The 26,114-nt window shown below is 41.2% G+C and overlaps 2 protein-coding genes across 3 annotated transcripts in view; one reads left to right on the top strand and one right to left on the bottom strand.

The window, feature by feature from the left end:
- Nucleotides 1-7,856, bottom strand: part of LOC109864514 (ER membrane protein complex subunit 2) — a 60,387-nt gene extending 52,531 nt beyond the window's left edge. For both annotated transcript variants that reach the window (XM_020452363.2, XM_020452366.2), the window contains exons 1-2: nucleotides 7,725-7,856; nucleotides 3,956-4,069 (exon numbers count right to left, since the gene is read on the bottom strand). In XM_020452363.2, the coding sequence (XP_020307952.1) occupies nucleotides 3,956-4,069; nucleotides 7,725-7,764 (154 nt within the window). In that variant the 5' untranslated portion in view covers nucleotides 7,765-7,856. The remainder of the gene's footprint in view (nucleotides 1-3,955; nucleotides 4,070-7,724) is intronic.
- Nucleotides 7,857-18,063: 10,207 nt separating this feature from the next.
- The window catches only part of LOC109864504 (eukaryotic translation initiation factor 3 subunit E), a 43,181-nt gene continuing 35,130 nt past the window's right edge, over nucleotides 18,064-26,114 (top strand). Inside the window, exons 1-3 of the mRNA XM_020452355.2 lie at nucleotides 18,064-18,227; nucleotides 22,682-22,799; nucleotides 23,098-23,215. Coding sequence (XP_020307944.1) covers nucleotides 18,138-18,227; nucleotides 22,682-22,799; nucleotides 23,098-23,215 — 326 coding nt within the window. The 5' untranslated portion in view covers nucleotides 18,064-18,137. The remainder of the gene's footprint in view (nucleotides 18,228-22,681; nucleotides 22,800-23,097; nucleotides 23,216-26,114) is intronic.

Here is a 26,114-nt window from a genome sequence, read left to right as displayed (position 1 = left end):
GGGAGGTGAAACAAAAGGGCTAGCTAAGGCATATTGAGAAGCGCTGGAGGCTCTACAGTGAAATAAGACAACAATCACTAACCAAAACAGCAATGGACGAGACAGGCATGCGTAGCCGAGTGATCATAGGGACCAGTGGTAAGCTCGGCGAGTTGGAGACATGGCGATTCAGACAGCTAGCAGGCTGGGGCTAGCAGAAGGGCCTTAGGGGGACGTCGCGATGGAAGAAGTCTGCTGTAGCCCCTTCGGACGGTTACGTCGGCACACCAGAATTGTTGGATCGGCAGGGCTCTGTGTAGGCAGTAAAAAGGTCCAGGTCAATTGGCAAAATAGGTATTGTAGCCCAAGAAAATGGCTTCAGCTAACAGTCCGATATGCTCTAGACAGCTAGCGGGCCACAGCTAGCGGATGGGTCTTCAGGGGACGTCGCAATGGAGGAGCCTGTTGAAACCCCTCGGGCGGATTACGTCGGTAGACCAGTCGTGATGGAATTGGCGGGGCTCCGTGTTGGAAGTAAAAGGGGTCCAGGCCAATTGGCAAAATATGTATTGTAGCCCAAGGAGTGGCTGACGGACCTCTTCAGCTAACCAGGAGATTGGCCTAGCACGGGGCTAGTTCCAGGCTCACTGGTGCTTGCTTCGGGACAGAGATGTTAGAGCCAGGGGATAGCCACTCAGATAGCAGCTAGCTAGCTGCGATGATCCAGGTGAAAAGGTTCAGTGCTTGCGGTAGGAAACCGGAGATGTGGAGAAAAAAAAGGCAGTCTGGTATGCTCTGGGTTGAATCGCGCTGTGCAGACTGGCAGGAGTTGACCGGGCTAAGGTTAGCTGATGACCGCTAGCAGTGGCTTACTGACTACTAGCTAGTTAGCTGGCTAGCTGCTGTTGGGGTTTCTGGTTCTAAAGTATAGAAAATAGCAGATCCATACCACAATGGGTGAGGCATGTTGCAGGAGAGTATGTTGAAACTGAGGTAAAAAATATATGGGGGGGGGGGGGGTAGTGTCAGGTTTCCGAGGCGAGTACTAGGAACCCAAAGTGCCAGAGCAAGACACGTTACCCCTGCTCTAAAAAGTGTTACAAGAAGAAGTGCACGACTCCAACACCGTCAATGAAAACAGTGGCAGGCCTGATCACCGACGACAAGAGAGCCTATAGGGAGGTCAGACACCTGGCAGTGTGGTGCCAGGACAAAAACCTCTCCCTCAACAGCCGCAAGACAAAGGAGCTGATCATGGACTACGGGAAATGGAGGGCCAACCACACCACCATTCACATCGATGGTGCTGTAGCGGAGCGGGTCGAGAGCTTAAAGTTCCTCTGTGTCCACGTCACTAAGGGTCTATCATGGTCCACACAAACCAACACAGTCGTGAACAGGGCAGGACTACACCTCTTCCCCCTCAGGAGGCTGAAAAGATATTCATAAAGTTCTACAGCTGCACCATTGAGAACATCTTGACTGGCTGCATCACAGCTTGGTATGGCAACTGCTTGTCATCCGATCGCAAAGCAGTACAGAGGGTAGTGGGTATGACCCAGTACATCACTGGGACTGAGCTCACTGCCATCCAGGACCTCTATACCAGGTGGTGTAAGTGGAAAGCCCTAAAAATTGTCCAAGATTCCAGAGATTCTATATTACCGCACGGCAAGCAGTACTGATGCACCAAGTCTGGAACCAACAGGACCCTGAACAGCTTCAACCCCTAAGCCATAAAACAAATATAAATATACTGAAAATAAAAAGTCACTCTAAAATGTGCAGTTTTGTCACACAACGCCACAGATGTCTCAAGTTGAGGGAATTCGTCCTACCGGCCTCACAACCGCGTGTAACCACACCAGCCCATGACCTCAACATCGGACGTATTTACCTGCAGGATCGTCTGAGGTGGGGTGGGGTTGCTGAGGAGTATTTTGGTCTGTAATAAAGCCCTTTTGTGGGCAAAAACTCAGGCCGATTGGCTTGGCCTGGTCCACCCATGGCTGGTCTCTCTGACAGAGCTCCAGAGTCCCTCTGTGAAGATGGGAGAACTTTGCAAAAAGTCAACCATCTCTGCAGCATTCCACCAATCAGACCTTTATGGTAGAGTGGCCAGGAGGAAGCCAGTCCTCAGTAAAAGGCACATGACAGCTCGCTTGGAGTTTGCCAAAAGGCACCTAAAGACTCTCAGACCATGAGAAACAAGATTCTCTGATCTGATGAAACCAAGATCAAAGTCTTTGGCCTGAATGCTAAGCATCACGTTTGGAGGAAACCTGGCAGGGACTAGTCAGGATCGAGGGAAAGATGAACGGAGCAAAGTACGGAGAGATCCTTGATGAAAACCTGCTCCAGAGCGCTCAGGACCTCAGACTGGGGCGAAGGTTCACCTTCCAACAGGACAACAACCCTAAGAACACATCCAAAACAATGCAGGAGTGGCTTCGGGACAAGTCTCTGAATGTCCTTGAGTGGCCCAACCAGAGCCCAGACTTGAACCCTGATTAAACATCTCTGGAAAGACCTGAGAGAGCTTGAGAGGATCTGCAGAGAAGAATATGAGAAACTCCACAAATACAGGTGTGGCAAGCTTGTGGCGTCATAACCAAAAATACTTGATGCTGTAATCGCTGCCAAAGGTGCTTCAAAGTACTGAGTGAAGGGTCTGAATACTTATGTAAATGTGGTATTTCAGTTTTTAATAAATCAGCCAAAAATGTGAAAAAACAGTTTTTCCTTTGTCATTATGCAGTATTGTATGTAGATTGATGAGGTAAAAAAAAAAAGTGGAAATAGTCAAGGGATACTGAATACTTTCCAAAGGCACTGTATGTATGTATGTATGTATAGTACCAGTCAAAAGTTTGGACACACCTACTCATTCAAGGTTTTTCTTTATTTTTTGTATTTTCTACATTGTAGAATAATAGAAGACATCAAAACTATGAAATAACACATATGGAATCATGTAGAAACCAAAAAAGTGTTAAACAAATCAAAATATATTATATATTATATATTTTAGATTCTTCAAAGTAACCACCCTTTGCCTTGATGACAGCTTTGCACACTCTTGGCATTTTCTCAACCAGCTTCACCCAGAATGCTATTCAATTAAACGGTGTGCCTTGTTAAATGTTGGGACTCTTTGTTTTACCAATCAAAAACGATGCATACATTATATGACCGCTTGAGTGGACAGTCTCCCATTGGACTACCAGTGAAAAGGGTGTAAACTGAACAGGAAGGTGTTAACAAGTGTATGGTCGCTCTCCTTCTAAGTAACATGTATTCAATGTCTTCGCAGCATAACACAGGCCTAATCATATCTCCAGCGGTATCCTTATGAGCGCAGGTTGGTTCCCTGTTATTCTATGCCTGTACAAAGGAAGTCGGTACTCCTTGATTCCACACTGAATTAATTCACCATTGGGAGAACCAGTCATTTTCTAAGAGATTGATGCCCTTCCTTGCTTTCATGAGCAGAGAACTGTGACAAGACCAAATCAGTCATAGGCCTACTGTACAACCTGTTCTAGCAATCATGTTGCAGAGAAACTACAAACCATAGCAGTCCATATAAAATCGAGATTGGAGTATTTGCATGTTTTCTGCCAGACTGAGAATACAGTATATTAATTAATGTCCCCTTCTGCCACTAAATGTTGTCAAAATGGAACATGCTGCCCAACTGTAAATGTTGGCTTTGTGTATATCTTTGATGCCTGAAAACACTATACACCTCCATCACCAAAATGTCTAGCCTCAAAGTTGACATCCTTCATATTATAATGCTACTTTTTCTTAAATCAAGAATGAAACCAAATTGACAAATCAAGTCCTTGGCTCCCAAACATCTTGTGATGGATGGCTAGTGTTGTGGATCATTGTGTACAAACAGATTCTGCCTACTACAGCAGCACTAGAAATTGGTCTGATGTGAATCTTGATTTAATACATATGTACTTACTGTCATCTCCAAGTTTGGATGCATGCTCATTTATCAATTCTTCACCAACATCCACGATTTGCTCACTGTTTCTGTGGTTATCCTCCCTCCACTTCCGCAGCTTGTCTCTCATTTCTGTGAACACAATTATCAAAACATTCCAATTATCAAAACTTGCTAAATAGCACAACAGTAGTGGATGGTAATGATCCTGAACCAGCAGCCCTCTAATCGAGTAGGCAGTTCAGTGCACACTTTTTCTGGTTACTGGTCCAACTCTCTAAAATCTGGGCTACCTACTGGTTCCTGACATACAGTGCCTTCAGAAAGTGTTCACACCCCTTTCTCCACATTTTGTTGTGTGGAATTAAAATTGATTTTTCATTTGTCTAACACTAATATATCTTGATTACATAAGTATTCAACCCCCCAAGTCAATACATATTAGAATTACATTTGGCAGCAATTACAGGTGTGAGTCTTTCTGGGTAAGTCTCTAGAGCTTTGCACACCTGGATTGTACAATTAGTTTGGCTGAGATAATGGATGGGCTGGACATGCCAGGAGAGGAGTTTGGATTGGTCTGCCATGTAGCATGCGTCTGTCTAAAAAGTGAGCTGTTCAGTATGTGATGACAGTCCATTCTACCGCAACGTTTTTGAAAGATATAACATTAGCCATCGAGAACTACAAAAGTATTGCTACTTTTCTCAACATCATTGATGACCCCAATTTAGCAGGCGCTATCGACAGATCAGTTGGATAAAGTAATGGGCTACTTCCTGCACACGCCACAGTCAGTGTGAACCGGAGTGACTTGACACAACGCTGGCCAGACAAGGGGTGTGCTCGTAAACTCACTCTGGCTATGTACTCCGACAGAATAACTGATGAATTTACGAACGCTCAACACTCGTTGAATATTGCCGGGAATAAGTAAACCTTCCTAAAAAAAACAACTGAATTGTTGCCAGCAGCACAGTTAGTCACCAACGCTCTGGATAACATGAAAACAGCCTAACCAGGTCTGCTAGGGCGAGTAAAATTGTCAGAGTGAGATTCTCTCTCATTTGTGTCCGGAAGTAGTCGATGTTAGCTTGGGTGCTTGACTGCCGTTGTAAGGACAGAACGCTCGGACCAACCCTACTGAACAAACCCTCTGAATTTACGAACGGACAATCTGACAACGCTCTGAATTTACGAACGCCCAGAGGGCACTCTGGCACTCTGTATTGAATTTACGAACACACCCAAGATGTAGCTACAAACAAAACTTAGTTAAATGGTTCCAAGTCTGCCGTGAAGCGTTCATCCATGTTTAAAGTTAACCCACTTCACTGTACCATTTACGCCTTATGTATACTATGCATGTGACAAATAAACTGATTTTCTTTGATATTGCGTGTGTTTACCACATGGTCTCACATGTGAATCCTTAAAGAGATGGGTGGGGCTAAGGCTTAAGAGGGTGTGAACGATGCTGAATGGGTGTAAAGACCTCACCAGAAGGTGTACCAAAACATTCAAGGCCCATTTTCTCAAAAGCGGGTTTACAAGTTTATCAACTTTCAAAGCAGAAGAACTTTCCCGTTGTTCATCAATTGCAGTGTATGATATACAATTTTCTAGCTCTGAGTCTACTTTAGTCAATGTAAAAAACACTTTTTCAAATATTGCTACATAAGAGCGAATCGAGGCGGTGTGCTTAAGCTCCATTCTGTTTCTTTAACACCCATAACATGATGCAGCCACCACTATGCTTGAAAGTATGGAGAGTGGTACTCAGTAATCTGTTTTATTGAATTTGCCTCAAACATAACACTTAATATTCAGGACAAGAAGTTAATTGCTTTGCCAAAGTTTCACAGTATAACTTTAGTGCCTTGTTGAAAACAGGATGCATGTTTTGGAATAATTTTATTCTGTACAGGCTTCCTTTTCACTCTGTCAATTAGCTTAGTATTGTGGAGTAATTACAATGTTGTTGATCCATCCTCAGTGTTCTTTCACAGCCATTAAACTCTGTTTTAAATAGTCACCACTTGCCTCACGGTGAGCGGTTTCCTTTCTCTCCAGGAACTGAGTTAGGAAGGATGCCTGTGTCTTTGTAGTGACTGGGTGTACTGATACACGATTCAGAAGTGTAATAAATTGACCATGCTCAAAAGATATTCAATGTATGCTTTTTTCTCTTTTTATCCATCAATCAATAGGTCCCGTTCTTTGCGAGGCATTGGGAAACCTCCCTGGACTTTGTGGTTGAATCTGTAAGATAATTATATATGTGGGGTACAGAGATGAGGCAATCATCAGGATGTCATCCATTTTTACCTCAGAATGTTTATAGCCTACACGATGACACAAGATCAATTGCTTAAAACAGATCAACATCTTTGGGTTTGTACAATTGATTTTGTCATATGCGCTGGGGGTCGCAGGTCTTAGAATGCAGTTATCGATGGATGTGATAAACAAAAAGTGTTGCATGGCTGTGTGCTTAGGGTCGTTGTCTTGTTGGAAGGTGAACCGTCTCTCCCTATTCTGAGGTCCTGACCGCTTTGGAGCAGATTTTCATCAAGGATCTCTCTGTACTTTGCTACGTTCATCTTTGCCTAGATCCTGACTAGTCCCCCAGTTTCTGCCGCTGCAAAACATCCCCAAAGCATGATGCTTCCACCACCATGCTTCACCTTAGAGATGGTGCCAGCTTTCCTCCAGACATGACGCTTGGCATTCAGGCCAAAGAGTTCAATATTAGTTTCATCAGACCAGAGAATCTTGTTTCTCATGGTCTGAGAGTCCTTTAGGAGCCTTCTGGCAAACTCCAAGTAGGCTGTCATGTGCCTTTTACTGACAGGTGTGTGCCTTTCCAAATCATGTCCAATCAATTGAATTTACCACAGGTGGACTTCAAGTTGTATTAACATCAAGGCTGATCAATGGACACAGGATGCACCTGAGCTCAATTTCATGTCTCATAGCAAAGGGTCTGAATACTTATGTAAATAAGGTATTACTGTTATATTTACTAACATTTCTAAACGTGTTTTCACTTTGTCATTATGGGGTATTGCTGGGGAATTTGCTGAGGGGTCTGAATACTTTCCGATTTGGACACTTTAAAACGGTATTTTGGCATTGTGCTATTTATCAATGTCTTGTCAACAGGAAACAGCATCCTTTTAAATGTCAGTTTTAGTAATTCAATTATTCACAACATTAACGGCCAATGGTATTGTACAAAACTAATCAGTTAACTGTTGAGACCAAAAACGTGCTGTGATTTATTTTGATGTTAGACAAGAAATCACCTAAACGGGTTTTCCCTGCCTATTAGTAGTATCCATTGCAAGACCGTGTATTTTAGCAAGCCAGCTAGAGGCAGAGCGACAACAGACTGCTAGCTAACTTAGTTATACTCAGATGACAGGCGTAAGGTACTTAAACTGGCTAGCTAGTTTAGCCTGCTGTGTATCCTTACAAACTCACACATGCTGTGGACTGTTAGCTACGACAACAAAAACAGATTCATCAATTCTTAACGTTAGCTAGCTAACTTCGAAATTAGAAATCCAGGCAGAAATAATGTGCTAGCTAAGAGGCTATCTCGTGTTAGCCAGCCGAATTAGCTAGCGAACAAGTCAGCAGCTGGCGTGATGAGATGGCACATACGCAGCTACATCCGCCGAACGACGGCTAAAATGCACTACGTCGAATTAGACAAGGATTTAGCAACACACCGTCGGTCATACAGTACAGTACATTAAAACGTTTAATCGTCTGTGTTTACCTTCCCAGGTTACGTCGTACATTTCTGACACCGACGCCATCGCTCTTGGCAGCACAGGTTTAACGTCATTGAACTGGGTGTGGTTTGTCTCTGCTGACCCTTTTGAGCACCGAGTAGTGTCACCACAAGTGACCATCAGTCGACAAGCTCGACAATAGTCAAGCATGTTTTTGAGACATGTTCAATGTCTTTTGTTCATTTCTATGGACTTAAATATTTCTGCTGCTTCCGTAGTTTTTTCCCCTGCTATTAGTATGAGTGTAATACAAATGGTCAAAGACTCCAGCGGTACCGGGAGCATCAAGTCGAGGTCCAAGAGGCTTCTAAACAGCTTCTACCCCCAAGCCATAAGACTCCTGAACACCTAATCAAATGGCTACCCAGACTATTTTCATTAAATTATGACTGAGTGGTGGTGCGTAAACTGTCGATTTTTATTGACATGAGAAGATTCATGGAAGTCAAATAATTTATGATTAACGGGAATGGTAAGAGAGGTAAGGACAAAATGTTACTTTTAGCATGGCTTGCTCAAAGGCTGTGTTTTAATTGAGCAGGCAAAGCTATCATGGATGTTCACTTTGAGGCAGTTGTTCAATCATTGGGGTAATTGAATCCTACTATCTGATGCATAGATTGCTTAAATTTAACAATTGACACTCAGAGCAGACCACAGTTTCAACACCTGCAAAATCTCACTTTAAGAGGATCATAACAGACTGGTTAGCATAAGAGTTATGACAGCACTAGATGTAAACAAAAGCAATGCATGCACCCTTTCCCCCATCACACCCAGGTATTAAATCTGACAATGCTGATTGACACCCTGCTTCCAGTTATTATTCATGTAACTGGGCCTAAAATTACCCTGTTTCAACCCACCCGCCCTCTCCAGAGGTTTAGGTCTCCGAGCTCTGCAATGCTGCTCACACTAAATGTATATTAATCTTACACCTAGCTTTCACGAGGCCTGGTTAGATTTGTGGTTGTTACCAGGGAGGGCTGGAAAGGGGTCAGAGATGCTGTATAGTCTCACGCTTAGTTTTGTAATTCGTTTTCTTCTGAGGTAGGTTAAGCAGAATGTCAGCAGTAGAAGACTTGTGTGTTGAAAGCACATTTGAGATGCTGTGTTGTCCTTTTCTTGTCTTGGTTTCCCTCTCAAGGGGCCTCTGACTGTCCCATGTCTCTGACTTTGTAAGTTACACGCCACACTCCACTACCACATTACACACTTGTTGAGGTGGACTCAGCACAAACTCACTTACAGAAACATTTCAGAATCCTGATGTCATCCCTAGTACCGCTCACTGCACTGTAGATACTTTGTTAATGTTCTATTGTCTGAGGTCAACAGGACTATGTTTTTTTTTACAGGACACTGCCATTGTAAAAAGGCAGAGCATGGTCATTATTGGGCAAGTACAAGTGTACAAGAGGACTATAAAATGTCATCATCTCTGTCAGGGATACAAAAAATAACATTATGTGCGGTTGAACTTACGTTCAGCTCAAACGATCCGTGGACTTGTAATTTTCAAGTCTGCACATGGCAGTCAGTTGATATGTGGTCGGGTTTTTGCTGGAAACCAAAATACTGAGGCGACCACATTAAAACAAGCAAACACTGTCCTTCAGGGTAAAGGGCTTTCCCTTCTCTGCCAGGGTGCTGTTAAAGGCCAGGGCCCTGCTCTCTTCCCGACCTGCACCAACGACCAGAAAAGACAGTGGGGCCAGACTCAGAGGACGAGGCCATGATGGTAAAGGTGTCTTTAAACAAGCTGTCTTTAACATTGTCAGCATGAGATGCAGCTGTATCTGGAGTGAAACAAAGTAGTGAAAAAATTTAAAAAAAACATCTCAACATACGGCTGCTGTTTACCTTGGAGAGGGTCAAGCTAGAATGTCACAATGAGGAGAGATCAATAGCAACCGTCCTGAAAACCCAAATTGTGCTCCTTGACTGCTGCTTACGTAGGTTTTCATGCTGCGAGAGCCCCACATATGGCACATGAGACAGGCAATACACTGAGTGTACAAAACATAAGAACAACTTCCTAATATTGAGTTGCACCTTACCCCATCCACTTTTGCCCTCAGAACAGCCTCAATTCGTCGGGGCATGGACTCTACGCTGTGTTGAAAGTGTTCTACGAGGATGCTGGCCCATGTTGACTCCAATGCTTAACACAGTTGTGTCAAGTTAGCTGGATGTCCTTTGGGTGGTGGACCATTCTTGATACACACAGGAAACTATTGAGTGAAAAACCCAGCAGCGTAGCAGTTCTGTACCCCCCCCTGTATATAGTCTCGCTATTGTTATTTTACTGCTGGTCTTTAAATACTTGTTACTTTTATTTCTTATTCTTAACTGTATTTTTTTTTTAACTGCATTTTTGTTTGGGACTTGTAAGTAAGAAATGTATTCGGCGCGTGTGACTAATAAACACGGGAAACTGTTGAGTGTGAAAAACCCAGCAGCGTTGCAGTTCTTGACTCAAACCGGTGTGCCTGGCACCTATTACCATACCCTGTTCAAAGGCACTTAAATATTCTGTCTTGCCCATTCACCCACTGAATGGCACACATACACAATCCATGTCTCAATTGTCTCAAGGCTAAAAATCCTTATTTAACCTGTCTCCTCCCCTTAGTCTACACTGATTGAAGTGGATGTAACAAGTGACATTTAATAAGGGATCATAGCTTTCACCTGGATTCACCTGGTCAGTCTATGTCATGGAAAGAGCAGATGTTCATAATGTTTTGTCCACTGTATATATTTTTTTCCTTTCAGTCTCTTTTCCTTGTCTTCAAAAAGACAGGCTTACAGTAGAAACACTGCACAGGCATTATATTTTGATTTCTGACAGAAGCAATCAGAGTTGGCAATCACTAAAATGAACAGTTACAAATGAACAGTGCTCTGCGGTTTTGAAACAGTTCCTGTTAGTTTCCAGCCTTTTCTTTCTTTTTCACCGGTGTTATACGGTTGCGGAAAATGAAGACAGATGCAATTAGCAACAATGTTTGGGCTGAACCCTCTGGAGCCAGCTGTGCTGTGTCTGCTTTGAAAGCTGACTACAACCCATGTCTGACCAAGTTGCTTTCAGCTCACCGCGAATCACTCTCTACAGATGACTTCAGCACACGTTGCCTCTGATGATCTCCTCTCCGTAGCACCCTTTCACCTTACCCTTAGCCTGCGTGAGAGGCCCAAAGCGGGAACACTGTGGCCCATCACAATTTAGCTACCTCACTCTCTCACTCACTCTCCCTAGGTTTCAATGCCAAGAACAATATTCAGCTCAATGTAAGCCCCCGCACAAGTAATTGACATTACTCACACAGTTAGAAGCTCAGGATGTATGGCTCCCTTGACACCTAGTGTAGTAGCGTGATTGCTCATAGTGGAGTAGTGTATTACCACATGCAGTACATGATGTGTTGCTGGATTGGATTAATGTCCACCGTTCTTTCTCATTAAATTCATTTTAAACAAGTTTAACATCACCAGGCAAGAGAAGAATCTTAAAAGACTCATTCTCCATGTGTGTTCAGATGTGTTCACCCACAAGTAACCCACTGCAATTTAGGCATGCATGAAATGTCCCATCAAGATATGGGTTGATTTTAGAGGTACAAGATCAACTAAATCCCTAATTAAGTATGAGCCTTGAAGCTGAATTCAGATTTCCTTGACTTCATCCTAGTAGTTGAGCAGTCTATTCAACAATAGTGTGTGAGAAATGTTTGATCTTTCAATGCCAACCTTTATTAGATTTTTTTTCTTTAAAGGTCCTCGATATGATGCTGCAACATGGAACATTATTTATTCTGTATCAGTTACTGTAATCTTTATGAAAGGATACAGATTCAGTCTTTGAATTTTGACTTCTCGCACACATATGATACGCCACACAGTGACCAATCTGTCATCTACTGTAGAGAGCCTCTTTAATGTTTGGATGTTGATTTCCTCGTATAACTTTATACTGGCACTGATTAAGATCAGGAAAAAAAAGTTTACTCTTGAGTAGAGCCTACATTTGAGTATCCTTTAAGAGCTACCCTCACAGATGGTGGCCCTTCTCAGTAACGGTATCCTGAGCAGTAGTGGTCTGACCTTTAGCCCAAAGCTATTGCTACAGCTTGAAACATGGAACACTTCTACATCCTCCCGGGGGTCAGAGTTGAGGTTCACCATTTAGAGGAGTTATGGCCCTTTTCACTCTCATAATTACTTTCCTCCAATTGTTTTGAGACTGGTTTTTTTCTGAGCCTTCAACTAAGTTACATAAATACATGCAACTGTAATCATTCCAGAAATTCAGAATCCAGATGAAGAAGTATAAATGAATCCCATCCCAACTTCAGCAGAAGCCATTGCTAAATAGTATGTTCGTGGAGTTATTGGATTTCACATTTCTTTTCCAGTAAGAATGTCCATGACCACACATTTGGAGATAACACGGCATTCCCTGTAATGTCATGTTTTCAGAGAAAATTGCAGAGGGGAAATCAAGCTATGCATATCATGAGGAGTTAGCATGGGAACAGAGTTTAGTGAGGTACTGTAGAGTTGGGGCCGAGCGAGTCAAATATTCTCTCTCTTTTTCTGAGTGGATAATATTACTGAGGTGTACCAACTACAGGATTCCAGCATCACATGAACATACATCCTTACAACACACACACACACACAGCTTCTCCTCTGTCTTTCCTAAGACATAATATGACACGTGGCCACGTGAGGATTCTCCGGGGTTAGAAAAGTATTTACATGTTACTCTTGGTGTAAAAAGTGGACATGTGCTGTGCAGATGCTCTGACATGCTTGGTGCAACCGGGTGCCTTTTGCCTGAGAGTTTGTATTGTTTTCTAGCCCCCTGGCTCGGTCGATAACCCCGATCCCACTGCCATCGAATCGGACGCTGCCGATGTCAGCATTGGGCTCTGGATCAGGAGTGTGGGCTGCTGATTTATAACCTGACACAGACCGCGCGCGAGGTGATGCATATCTAAAAGAATAATTGAAATTCATATGAAACACTGGCATTCAGATTGAGAGGAGATGCTTGGCTTTGCAACATCCAGCACAGAGACATTTGTCTTCAGATCGTTTTGATTTATTTTTTGATAGATATTAGAGAGAAGAGAGGCTGGTGGTGGGGGTCTTTGGCACTGTCTGCCTTCATCCCTCTCTTGGAATCGTTGACTGAGGAGGTTTTCAGAGAACTACAGAGCTGAGGTTTTTCATGGAATCCCTGGCTTATCACTATTGGCCCTTTAAGTTGATCCAGTTAGGAAAAGCTGAAAAGTATTTATCCTCTGAAAGACACACACATCAAGAGCTGGATAATTTTTCTGCATGCTGAAATATGTTGTTGTTTCTGACAGCATCCTTTTTATTGGACTGGGATATACTGACTGATGGATCTTGTGTGGCCACAAACCCACACAGTCTCCAAAGGCCTCCGCCTATAGCGTTCACAACATTTTCATTTTCATTCAAGGAAACAGAAATGAGCATGTGGATCTGTGTATTTACGGCAGTTATCGGTGTAGTGTTTTACAAGGCTCCACTCTGGATCACTTTCTTCATTAGAATGGCTGTGTGATATTGCTGTGTCTTGCTGGGATCTCCTCATTAGTTATGTGTTTTTGCCTTTCCTACATGGTTTGGTTGACCGAGAAGCACCTTGGCAGTGGTCAACTAGACTAAGATACAGTCAGAAATATAGCCCAGCTTATATCGCTGATTTGGAGACCACCCTGCCTCCCCCACAGAGATTGAGTGTGATGCAGAACAAGGGGGAGCCTTGCAAAACATAGAGAGAGAGAGTGGTCTCAGGCCCTCCAGCTGGAAAGCTCTGCTTTGGGTTGACCCCAACGTCCTGGTGCTGTCTCCAGAGTCTGGCTCCAAGGTTCCAGTTTCTATCCTAGTCTGTCAAGATCTTGGACTGGGCCCTCCAGTTCTGGACGGTCCAGACTGGAACCCATCTAATGAGAGAACAAAATAAATGAGGGGTAAATACTTGTGTGTGCACGTTTATTTTAAATGCTAGTAAAACTAAGTGTATGCTCTTTAACCGATTGCTGCCTCCCGCCCGACGAGCATACCTACTCTGGACGGTTCTGACCTAGAATATGTGGAGAATTACAAATACCTAGGTGTCTGGTTAGACTGTAAACTCTCCTTCCAGACTCACAATAAGCATCTCCAATCCAAAATGAAATCTAGAATCGGCTTCCAATTTCGCACCAAAGCCTCCTTCACTCATGCCGCCAAATTTACCCTTGTAAAACTGACTATCCTACCAGTCTTTGACTTCGGCGATGTCATTTACCTGTATCAGGCCCTCACTACATATCCGTCGCCAAACCCACTGGCTCCAGGTCATCTATAAGTCTTTGCTTGGTAAAACTCAGCTCACTGGTCACCATAGCAACACCCACCCGTAGCACGCGCTCCAGCAGGTATATTGCACTGGTCATCCCCAAAGCCAACACTTCCTTTGGCCGCCTTTCCTTCCAGTTCGCTGCTGCCAATGACTGGAACAAATGTCAAAAATCACTGAAACTGGAGTCTTTTATCTCTCTCTCTAACTTTAAGCATCAGCTGTCTGAGCAGCTTACCGATCAATGTACATGTACACAGCCAATCTGTAAATAGCACACCCGACTACCTCATCCCCATATTATTACTCACCCTCTTGCTCTTTTGCACCCCAGTATCTCTACTTGCACATCATCATCTACACATCTATCACTTCAGTATTAATGCTAAATTGTAATTATTTTTGCCTCTAGGGCCTAGTTATTGCCAATCTCCCTACACTTCTACATTTGCACTCACTGTACATAGATTTGTCTATTTTTCTTTTCTTTTGTGTTATTTACCATGTTTGTTTATGTGTAACACTGTGTTGTTTTTGTTGCACTGCTTTGCTTTATCTTGGCCAGGTCGCAGTTGTAAATGAGAACTTGTTCTCAACTGGCCTACCTGGTTAAATAAAGGTGTAAAAAATAAAAATAATGCATGCTAACACCTCTCATTGTGAAAAAGGGGCAGAGTGCATTCTGCATTCACAAGTACATTCTGAGGAGTCTGCATCACAAAGATTCCACACAGAAGTAAGAAAAAAAAGTAGCAACATTCGGTACTACTAGGGCTACTATTGAGAATAGTTCTGCCTTCCGCAGTCACGTTACCGCCCATTTCCATACACAGTGAGTAAACACAACATTCAAGAAGATTCCAATATGATAGGCTAGACCACCTTAGTTTTGGGTAGTACAGCACTTTTAACCTTTGTCGCAGCCGGCCCGCCAGTGAGGGTATATATCTTTGGATGTCAACTGTGCACACATGAGCATGGGCTGTGAGCTATGAGCTCACTCAGCGCATCAGTAAAGTACAGTAGCCCTATAAAATAATAACATTCAAAATGTGTTCTGCCCTGAAGTCGATAGACCTCAGAGCAGTGTTCAGGTCCAAGAAAGGCTCAGGTTCAGTAACCTCAAATGACTAACGCGGGCAGGTCCCCTTTTGCTGTGTAAGTGTTTCCCTCTTATTGGAACATCGATGTGTTAATCACCTTAGCTCTCACAGTTTCCTAAAACTTCCACCAAGCCACAATTGGGTATGATTCACTGTAAAACACATAGGCCTAATTCTGCTTTTCAGAGTAAGGAAATAACCCACTGAAAAAATCCAGCAAGGGAAGGTGATCACAGCTTTTTGCATGACTCTGAAACCTGATAGATGTTTATTTGGTGTAAATTGTGTAGTTTGTGTGATGACTTCTATCAAATGAAATTTGCATACCACGTAATTCAAATCCAGCACAGTATCTATCCTCTTAGTGTCCTACTAGGGGGAAATGTGAATAGCTTCTGAAATAAAAAATGTTCCCTTCAACAGAAAACTGATTCCATCTTAAGAGAGAGTAATCCCTTGCTTGAATTTTTCCAACATACTCCCCAGGGCACCTTCATTAAAATCACTGGCTGGTTGAAATAAGAGAAAACAAAACAATTTAGTGTTTGAATCACTCTTTCAAACACAATATTCGTTGTCAATTATAATTTAGCTTGTGCTATTTAACCTATGGTTAAAACATATATATTGGCTGTTGTTTGCAAATGTTAGGTTTTGCCTTCTCCAGATTAATTTGTAAATGTATGTACCATGGTGTGTTTTGTTGGGTATGTTTAATAAAATAGGTCAAATACAAAATCTGCAATCAAAGTTGGAAGAGAAGAACCAATCATATCAGGGTTGGTTGTCATAATATTTACACTTTCACTTTGCAAAAATATATCCCTATATCTTACGATTAAAAAAACTGAGGAAGACAAATCTTAACATAAAAAATATAAACGACTAAACAGTGCACTTCTTCTGAGTAAAACCAAACCACTTAGTAATAGCTGTTAATTTCTTCATAATAAACCATGAATAATTTGCCAGTTTTACTACTTGGACTCCCAAGTAGTAACACTGGCAAATAAGTGAATATGCAGAATTTGTCAAAGCACTAAGCAAATTTGGCACCATTTTCACAAAAGGAATGCTGTTCAGTCAGTGGTGATCCAAATGATAAAAAAGATTAGGCTATATCATAAAACAAAAAAAGCTATTTTTAGAGTGAAGTCACTGCTTGGCCTACAAGTATGTGAGCCAAATGGAAGTATGGCTGCCAAATGGAGGCATGTTTGAAAGATGGGTCTATTCTTTGGCAAATATTTTGTCCACCTCAGAACTGGCTGGGTAAATATAGTTTACCATTGGCCAAAATAATGCATGATTATCAGTGTGTCAGTTATTGATAATTTTGAGAACTCAACATGCAATGTTGATGGAAATGAAAGGTTTAAATCGCTCCCCGAAAAAAATAACAAACTAGCGAGCATCTAGAGATCAAATTACAGGGACATTTGTTAAATTTGTGCAAAAACAATAACATTACCAAGACAATGAAAAGATCTGAAATATATTTTACTAAAAAAAAACTTACTCAGAACTCTTGGGCAGAGGACACAAAGGAGCAGTGCTGGTGTTATACTTACCTTTTTTCTTATTCTTCAAGTTTTAAAGATCACTGACTTTAAGTCAGGGCTGGCTGTGTCTGAAGCACCCAGTAAAACAGCATCGGCCATGGTGAGTGGTGTCTGTTTATGACTAATTTCTAGCTGCAGTCGGAGGGCAGAGAGAGAGAGAGAGAGCTTCCTTGTAACAAGGGGGCAATTGTTTGGTGCTATAGGACAGTGCCATGTGGTTGTCAAGCAAACAAGGTAGTAGTGGAACCTATTAGAGATGGACCATTTAGTATCTGATATTGGCTCTTCACTGCTGGGTATGGCCAACACATGGGCATTTTTATGAGGCATCTGCTGAAGAGGAAAAAAGAGTTTGCTTTTGCTGGGTAGTCAAGACCCTAATAACTGCGTAGGCAGGCAGAAAACCAAAATGTTTAATTAGCCTTATTATTATTATTTAATCATGTCTATGTTTATTTACATCTCTGTGCTTTCCCATGTGCTTTATTTCATTGTGAAGAGTCAGTCTTTGAGCTTGGTGAACTCTATTAGACACTTCTCTTGTTGGAGAAATATTGGTGGGTTCTGGGGAGGCCCAATGTTTTCAATTTCAACAAGTTCACTTGGCAAAGACCTCCCTCTTCATAAATGACATGTTTCATTGTATCAACACTACAGTGAAATGATGGTAGTCTTGAAAGGTTTACCACATAGCCATGCTTCCTTTTGAGTGGGCCTATGCAGGAGAAAAGCTGAATACACATTTCCATATGAGCAGACCACATTATAAAATATCTTCATGAGACAGCCCTGCAAGTCACAAGAGAAGGAGTTGTACACTCACAACACAAGTTCAACCATATTAACTAATTGGTTGCCAAAGGGATAACTTAATAATACTCTAATTGCAAAGTCTAATTAGAAGAAAATGTCTTCATGCACATGCCATTATCTGGAACAATTAAAAATAATAAATAAAATTAGGACTGGAAAATTGTTAGACAGTATTTGCACTTACACGCAAGGTACTTTATCAGTGTTGTACATTTGGTTTATTAGTTGAAGGCTACTCAATCCACTCATTTGTTGTATCTTGTCAACAAAACTGTCAAAGAAAAAAATAACATTTTGAATATGAATCTTGAATGCTACAATGTGCCCCCAATTCGCTTTGTTGGAACAGCCAGTTATAATAATGTACAGTATAATTAGACATGGTCATTATCGTCGTTATGCTCATTAAAATAGTAGTTAATAATAGTTCATCATCATTATGGCCAATCCATGCAGGTACTGATGCTGAAAGTGACGCTGATTGGTCAAATGACGTAACACGTTCTCGCGTCTACTTCCTCCTCTCTCGTGGTGAAAATGGCGGAGTACGACCTCACCACCAAAATTGCCCATTTTTTGGACCGACATCTCGTCTTTCCTTTGCTGGAATTCCTTTCTGTCAAAGAGGTAAATGCGTGTGTTAAGTTAAGTTGTACCCACAATCTAAGTTTTCGGTAGAAGTGTGTAAATAACCCATGTAAATAATGTAAACGCCACGTGCGTGAAACAGTCACCCATGAATTTTGGGCCTCGCTTGCTAGCAAGCTATATTGGTTATTTAGTAAACGCTATGTTGGTGTCAGTTTGCTGTATATTAACGTATTGTATAACCTTAACTTCAGCACACTTGCTAACGTTAGCTAATTTTTAAAAACCTAGGCTAACAATAGTTAGCTAACTAACGTTAACCGGCACTGGCGGCTGCTGCTAATTTAATTAAGCTAACGCTAGTTATCTGGCTAGCCTAGTGAACAAACATTTGCTACGTTCATTGAGCTTTTGTTTTTCAACATTACTATCTGCAGATCTTGGTAACATGACTCCTACATGCTAGCGAGATCCTCGTCTCGATGTATTTAACTATACTAGTGTGTCCTTGTCAACTAGGTAACGCGTTAACTGTTATTGTTGTTAGTTAGCTAGCTAGAAAGGTTGATGACTAGTTAACTATAAACACTAGGTATGCATTTAAAGTAACGTTACCACAAGGCAATAACATAAATTCACGATGCCCAGAGCTTACCCGTGACGTTGCACAACGATTGAAGTTAATAAAGGGCCATCCACACCAAGGTCCATAACTAAAAATTATACACAACTCGAAACCTTGGCGAGCATCCACACCAGCGGTAGGCTGGAAAATAGAACGAGTCAAAATTCACCCAAGGCTGAAAAATGGCAAAAGAACTTTGGCTAAGCTGGAACACCAGCGTGAGTCCATAGCAAATAAATGGAATCGAACGTTTTTAACTCGGAGTGACGCTTAGAATTCCATTTAGCCTATGCCTAAATGTCACCAAAAAATGTATCCCTTTTTATTTTATCACCAGTCTGTTCTTAGGACTAAACTGAAAAAGAACTTGTGTAGAAAGTGAACATCAGCACCTCGATGGTGCCAATTGTGATTATGTCTGCAGTTTATTTAATTTAACCTTTTGTTGGACTTGCTTAATAAAATAATCTTATTTAAAATGATGGCCTACCAAAGACAAAAGGCCTCCTACGGGGTCTGGGATAAAAAATATATATATAGCTAAACACATCACAAGAGACAACACCACCATAGAGAGACCTGAGATGACAACATGGCAAGGCAGCAACACATGACAACACAACATGGTAGCGGTACAAACATTATTGGGCATAGACCACAGCACAAAGGGCAAGAAGGTAGAGACAACACATAACGAGGAAGTAAGAAAGAAATGTCTATTTCTGTTCTAGCGATCAATGACTGCAGAGTACGGTGCCCAGCCTTACATAATTAGAAAGGAGAGATTCTCGTGTTTAAAATGGTGTACAATTTGTAAAAATCTAAATGTACACTTTGCGGGATATTTGGCTAAATAAACAGACATGGCTATGTTTCCCTTCAGGAAACAATGGGATGACCTCAGAGTTCCAGGGGTCCTTTTTTGTTTACATTTAAACTACACCTACGTGGGCAGGTCTCATTGCCAACAATAGCAAAGCAGGCCTTGTGACGTAGAACAATAGGCTGGGAATAGAACGCTCCGAAGGCGAGTTGGTGCCACGGTGCTCAATAGAACTAATAGGAGCTGGCAGGGTGAAAAATTCCCTAAAATAAGGCCTGTTTTTTTTCGTGATTGCTTGAAACTGGGCTTCACGGATGATGCAATGAACTAGTTTTTATCAGAAAAAAGCATTGTTGAAATATTTCATCCAGCCTACCAGCAGATTGTTTATCATTCTGCAGGACACCTGCAACTCATTCAACACATCCTACTGCACGCTGTAGGCCTTTTAATAAGGTGTTCATACCCTGAAGCACTGGTTGGTCTTGTGTTTTCATTGTCCGTAGTGACAACTGCACATAATACTTCAATGTACATGTAATATAGAAACTCATATTTTAAATTTAGTAATTAAAAAAATAAATGCTGTTTAGCCACTTGTGGTTTGCAAAGTGAATTCCATTTTTCTTATGGTTGTCAATTTGTTTGGCTCTTTTTCGCTGTGCTCATGTCTGACCTGTGCGACAGTTCATTTGGCCTAGGACTGTTTTACATTTAGCAAGAGCAAGCCTCCTTCACGCAAGGAAAAGGCTATTAGGCCTAGCATAAACAATATTTTTTTTATTTTTTAAAATTAATAATCCCATAGTTTTTCCTGGGATTTCATGTGAAGGGGAATGGTGGAGAGGCTTGAATAGCCTACTGCGCACGGAAACAGCTGGGAGAGAGGCTAGAGATGTGTAGCTGAAGTAAGAAGCTAGATATTAGGCCATTCATTAGCTAAGTAAATAGGTTTAAATATTTACCCGTCAAAGTGCAAGGGAAAAAAAGTTGACCGACTAGGAAATGGCAGGTATGTGCATTTAACCAGCCCCGGACGCAGCTTGGTTAAATGCACAGATCTGCCATTTCCTAGTCGGTTAACTTTAACCATTGATTAGGCCTACTTTTTTTTTTTTTTTTTGAAAATACAATTATTCTACCTAGGCTACATCAACACAGTGGAATGTATTATCAAGTGAATGCACAATTGTCTAAGGCTGTAAACTGCAATGACGTAGGCCAATTTGAATAACCGCTCAAACATACTGTTTTGAATAGTTAATTACAAAATAACTGCCTACAGCCAAGGCCTGATTATGCATCCATTTGGATCAGTTATGGGTTTGTTCTCCACAGTTAAAAGGAATACTTCAGGATTTCGGCAATGATGTCCTTTACCTACTTCCCCAGAGTCAGATAAACTCATGGATATCATTTTTGGATTGAATGAAGTCTATGGGTATCTGCTAGCATGGTTCCTTCGTACTGGACACAGAGACAATGGTTTTCACCAGCCACAATCCCATAGTTGGAACTTAAAGGTCCAGAAATGTACGTCAGTAGGCCATCACTCACACTCTCTCTCCTTTCAAACTCCCCTATTCTACATTCAGAAAGCAAGAGCAAGCTGGAATCACTCCTAGATAGGCTAGTAGTAAATATAATGGTCAAATTAAGTATACTGCAATAGCTTGTTGTCTAGCTTTTCATGATGTATCAGAGTAAAGATGGGATTTCCTTTGGAAAATATGGCCTTCTGTTTGTCGCGGCTCATCGTTCTCCCAAGTTTTACTACAATTAATGTGGCCACAAATATGCTCAGATATCCAGGAAAGCTAATCCTGTGCTTTGTCTTAAATACAGGTAAATGATCTATTCTCCGGGCAGCCTCACGCAGCTAGAACCAAGAACACTTCAATAGAATTGTTTTTATTTATTTGTGGTCATTGTTTTATCGTTGGGGGAAAATTGCTCTGAAAGTGATCCAAACGATAGCTCTTGATATCATTCGCCTCTCTTTTTGTTGTTATTGTGATAAACTCTTCTGTGAATTAGAATTATAACAAAAAATGATATAATTATGGTCCTTGGTGTGGACGGCTCTGAAGTTATCATTTTTAGTCAAAGTAAGATGTATTTCGACTTGGAGGTCGGAAATCTGAAGTGGGGTTATTTTATGATTATTTTTTCTTTCTGTGTTTCCCCTATATGACGTGCTATAATTTCAGTCCTTTTTTTTTCGCGTCCTTGGATTTATTTGAATGTTACCACCCACCGGCATGGCATTGTTTTTATTAATCAGAAATGCCTGCAAAGTTCTTACTCTTCAAGTTGCAACTGAGCAAAAATGCTTTTTGAAGTAGCATATACTTGACTGCCTAAAAGATGGAGCAAATTAAAAAGGCGTGCAAACTTGTTGGGTAATTTATGCTGGTCTGTATTCCCCCAAAATGTATGACCATTTTATAAATGTGATATGATTGAATTTTACAGCCCTGCTTCCAAGATGAACGGTTTTTACCGCTAAAGTATTGCTTCACGGCATGCTTCACCACATTGATTGGTGCAGCTTAACCACCAATCTTTTGAATACGATATATTAAATAAATGAGCAACAGAACGTTAGCTAGCTAGATAAGATTAGCAGGATGTCTAGTGAAGGTTAGCATGCTAGCTAGCTACAAGAGCAGTTGTTCTGTATTTGTTCATGTTTCTCCACTCCACGTGGAAATCACCACCGTTATTTTCCAGCTCCAATTCGTGAATATGTACACGTGTCTTGTATCATTCTTCGGCGGTGTAACCAAAACAAGCATTTACGCTGTAGGGCAGGTATTCTGTCAAAATGAGGGTGGCATTGCCCTCTGCTGGGCGACGTTAACAACCAGGCGTCCATTACAGCTAAACATGTTTTCTAACTTCGTTAGTCAGGTTAGAAGATGAACTCCTTACATCTGTCATTGTCAGCAGTTCTCTTAAACTGGGTCGTCAAAGTTGAGGATTTGAAACGGTATATTCCAAAATAACCCAATTTCCCACCTTTTTAACCATTTCCTCTTTCAGATCTACAATGAGAAAGAACTGCTTCATGGAAAATTGGATCTCCTTAGCGAGACCAACATGGTGGACTTTGCCATGGATGTACACAAAAACCTCTTCCCTGAGAAAGAGATCCCCGCCAGTAAGTAGACTGCACACTGCTTGGTCTACCTCCTAAAATATTTGTTAAAGAAACCTGTACAGTGATATGGGTTATGCATGGTTCAGTATTGTTTACACTTATTGATGGAACAATCACAAGATGGCGGCAGAACTGATTGCACACCATCCCCCCTTCACATTTTACAGTCATGACTAATACAATCCTCACTGTCCCAAAAACTAGTATAAACAGTCATTTTTTATGTTTCATTTAATGGTATTTTCCTGGGTATTGCCTTGGTCAAAGCCTCTAATGGTTGCTCTATGTCCATGTGAAGCCCTAAAAGAGAAGAGGATCACTGTGGTGGCTCAGCTGAAGCAGCTGCAGGGTGAGACCGAGCCCATTGTGAAGATGTTTGAGGACCCAGAGACCACTAAACAGATGCAGTCAACCAGGTGAGTTAGAACCTCCTGTCCCACCACTTGACTGATGGATGGTTTAGGAGGTGTCATTTGCATTTTATAGATGGTCCATCATTGCCTTTTTTTCCTTTCTTTTTTTTTGCAATTCTTGAGGTCCCAGAGTAGTGTTCTCTGTCGGAAGATTCTCTAACTTTGCAGGCTTAAGGGGTGAAGTTCAAGTGGCATTTAATTGAGATTATGGTAATAAAAAAACAAAAATGGTATGCCTACATTTTGCATACAAATATTTCCCTAGTGACTTTAGGGTTACATCTTAAACTCGGCAAACGCAGACGAGGAGACCGATGCACAATGCTGCGGTGAATGTTAAGAACATTTGGTCTCTGCTGACTTTGCCGTGATTAAAATAGTTTGGTTAAACTCGTGTCCTCATTCTTTACTTGGCTTCTTGGCAGGAGTAAGTTCAGTTCATCAAAGGACACTTCTCATCCACTTGCCAATCTAGAATTATTTGTTAAAGGTTTGGGTTTAAAACCTGTTTATCAAGTCAGGCATTTTATACTGACCATTATGCCATTGTAATGGGAGTTTTGAAGCCTTGTGAATGTGACGTAACTTTTTGGAGTGCAGTCTGTTTTACTGCTATTTTCTATTCAGATTTCTGTTTGAGTAATCTCTCTTCGTGGGCAGGATCATGTTTCTCTTGTTATGCGGAGTTTCGTTTTGATACCATTGGATTTGTAAAACAGTACAAGACATGTCCCGGATCACATAAAACTCTTCACAAAACCAAAAGGGCAAGCCAAGACATTTTTAGTGTACTGAGCAAATATCTGCTAAAGTTACTCTGGATGCGGTAGTGTGTTTTTGATGACATTTTGGATTTATATAGTGGATCATGCCTGACCGGAAATGGCAAAGAGGTTCAATATTTAGATCCCCTAGTCTATCTTTTTGGGATAATACTGTGTGATAATGTTTTGTGTTGGAGAGAGACTGTCTTTTTTAGATGCATTTGATGCCATCATACCTCATAGGCCTGCCTTCAACTTAATATCTCTAAGAAGCAAATCCAATATAGCTTAGGCCTAGCCAATAAATGCTTAAAATTGTCGTTCACTCTCTGGATTATTTTTGCAATGTTTCTGATCCATGTTCATAGGTTGAGGAAATTAAACAATTCTATTGATCTTGAGTTTCTCAACTTCCATAGCTTCTTTGCTCTTTTTGGTGCAGATGGTGGTGGTGGTAATGCAATGCTGTCTACCTTTTTTGAAGGGGTATTCAAGGCGCAATGTAGACCTTTGGATATGTGGATTATCTTGCCGTTATTCCTGTGGGGACTGTTGCTTGAAAGGCAGTTGTGGATGTGAGAACCTGGGGCAGGTCTTGGTTAAGACTGTGGCTGTTAAGGTGACCATATTACCACCACACCGGTGGTCGTGAAGGCAGTCAAATTCCACCTGACTGCTTAGTCACGGTAGTTACGCTTTTCCAAGTGCTGATTCTGCTGGTGGTCATTAGTAGCCTACCAAACTTGCTAATTGCCTGGTACTCAGCAATCTATTGCCCCTCTAATCACTCTTACATCAATGCAAATCTAATCAAACACTTAATCAGAGCTCATGTTGGGCAACATTTCTTTAGGCTATGCAATTGCGTGAGGACAGTGATGGGCTCAATTAAAATAAAAAAAGATTCCCATCAGCTATAGAAAGCTGATGGGAATGGGAAATACATAGATATATTTTTGTTTCCAGAAAATGGATGATTATCACCCAACTAAGTAAAAACAAATTTCACCTTATTTTTTATTTAATTAGGCAAGTAATTTATATGTACATACACGATTAAATCAAGAATAGTATGATAACGCATGAAACAATGCATGCTTTCTTTCGTTGGACTTTTTTCAAATCCTGGTCGCACACCTCATGTAGCTTAGCCCGTAGGCTTATGTTTTGATAAGGTTTTTATCATAACTAAAATGCCCAAATAACTTAAAATGAAGCACATTAATATGCTTTACAACAGATGTAGAGCCTAACTGGCATACATATGCAGCGAGTGAGTTTCAAGGTGGGAGAGATCATTTTCACCATTAAAAATGAACTTAAAAAATAAATAAAAGCATTACATGCGTAATCGCAGTTAGTTACTTGGTAATGTTGTTAATGGAACATTAGCGGTTATCGCCTACTTCATGACATTAAGTGCTTGTCCAATTGTTAATGAGACTGAAGTGTGTAGAGCCTACACAAAAAAACTAAGCAGAGCTCATACCGTTCATGCAACTTTTTCAAGTCATCAATAGTCGCGTCATGCAATGTATTAAAATTCCCTGTGTGCATTACAACTAAAGTTACATAAATAACTCTTATGCATGTAGCATTCTGTGTCTTTGTTAACTGCTCAACACCGACTAGCCGCATGTGCGCACTCCCTTAAATCGTTTGCAGAAAATGTCCTTTTTTTTTTTTTTCAATTGTATTCCTCATACTATAAAATAATGCTGTGGAATTCACAACCATATGGCATAGCCATATCTGTACCTAACATAAGGACAACTCAGAGTTGTTCTTTGTTCTATTCTGTTCTTTTGAATTAGACCTAATTTTAATTGTTTTTTTTAGACCTGTATAAATTAAATAATATATTGTGAAAGTGGAGGCTATATTACATGTAATTATTAGACTCTTTAAATTGTAGATGTTCCAAAGGTCTGCATTAGTGGCTTGTAGGATGCTAAATGTGTGTTAATTAAGTCAATTACTGTGAGACCAGCGGTTACTTGCTTGACAATTACCGACTGACAATTTCGTGACCGCTGCAGCCCTACTAAAAACTTTGTAATCCACATGGAGAGATTGAGAACTTGGATTAATCACTGGGGACAGGTCAGGACTGTGATCCTGCAGTGCTCAGCGGAGAT

The sequence above is a fragment of the Oncorhynchus kisutch genome, linkage group LG2 (genome assembly GCF_002021735.2).
Source record: "Oncorhynchus kisutch isolate 150728-3 linkage group LG2, Okis_V2, whole genome shotgun sequence".
NCBI lineage: Eukaryota > Metazoa > Chordata > Actinopteri > Salmoniformes > Salmonidae > Oncorhynchus > Oncorhynchus kisutch.
The sequence above is the reverse complement of the archived record's forward strand: the minus strand, read 5'-3'. Positions and strand labels throughout refer to the sequence as shown.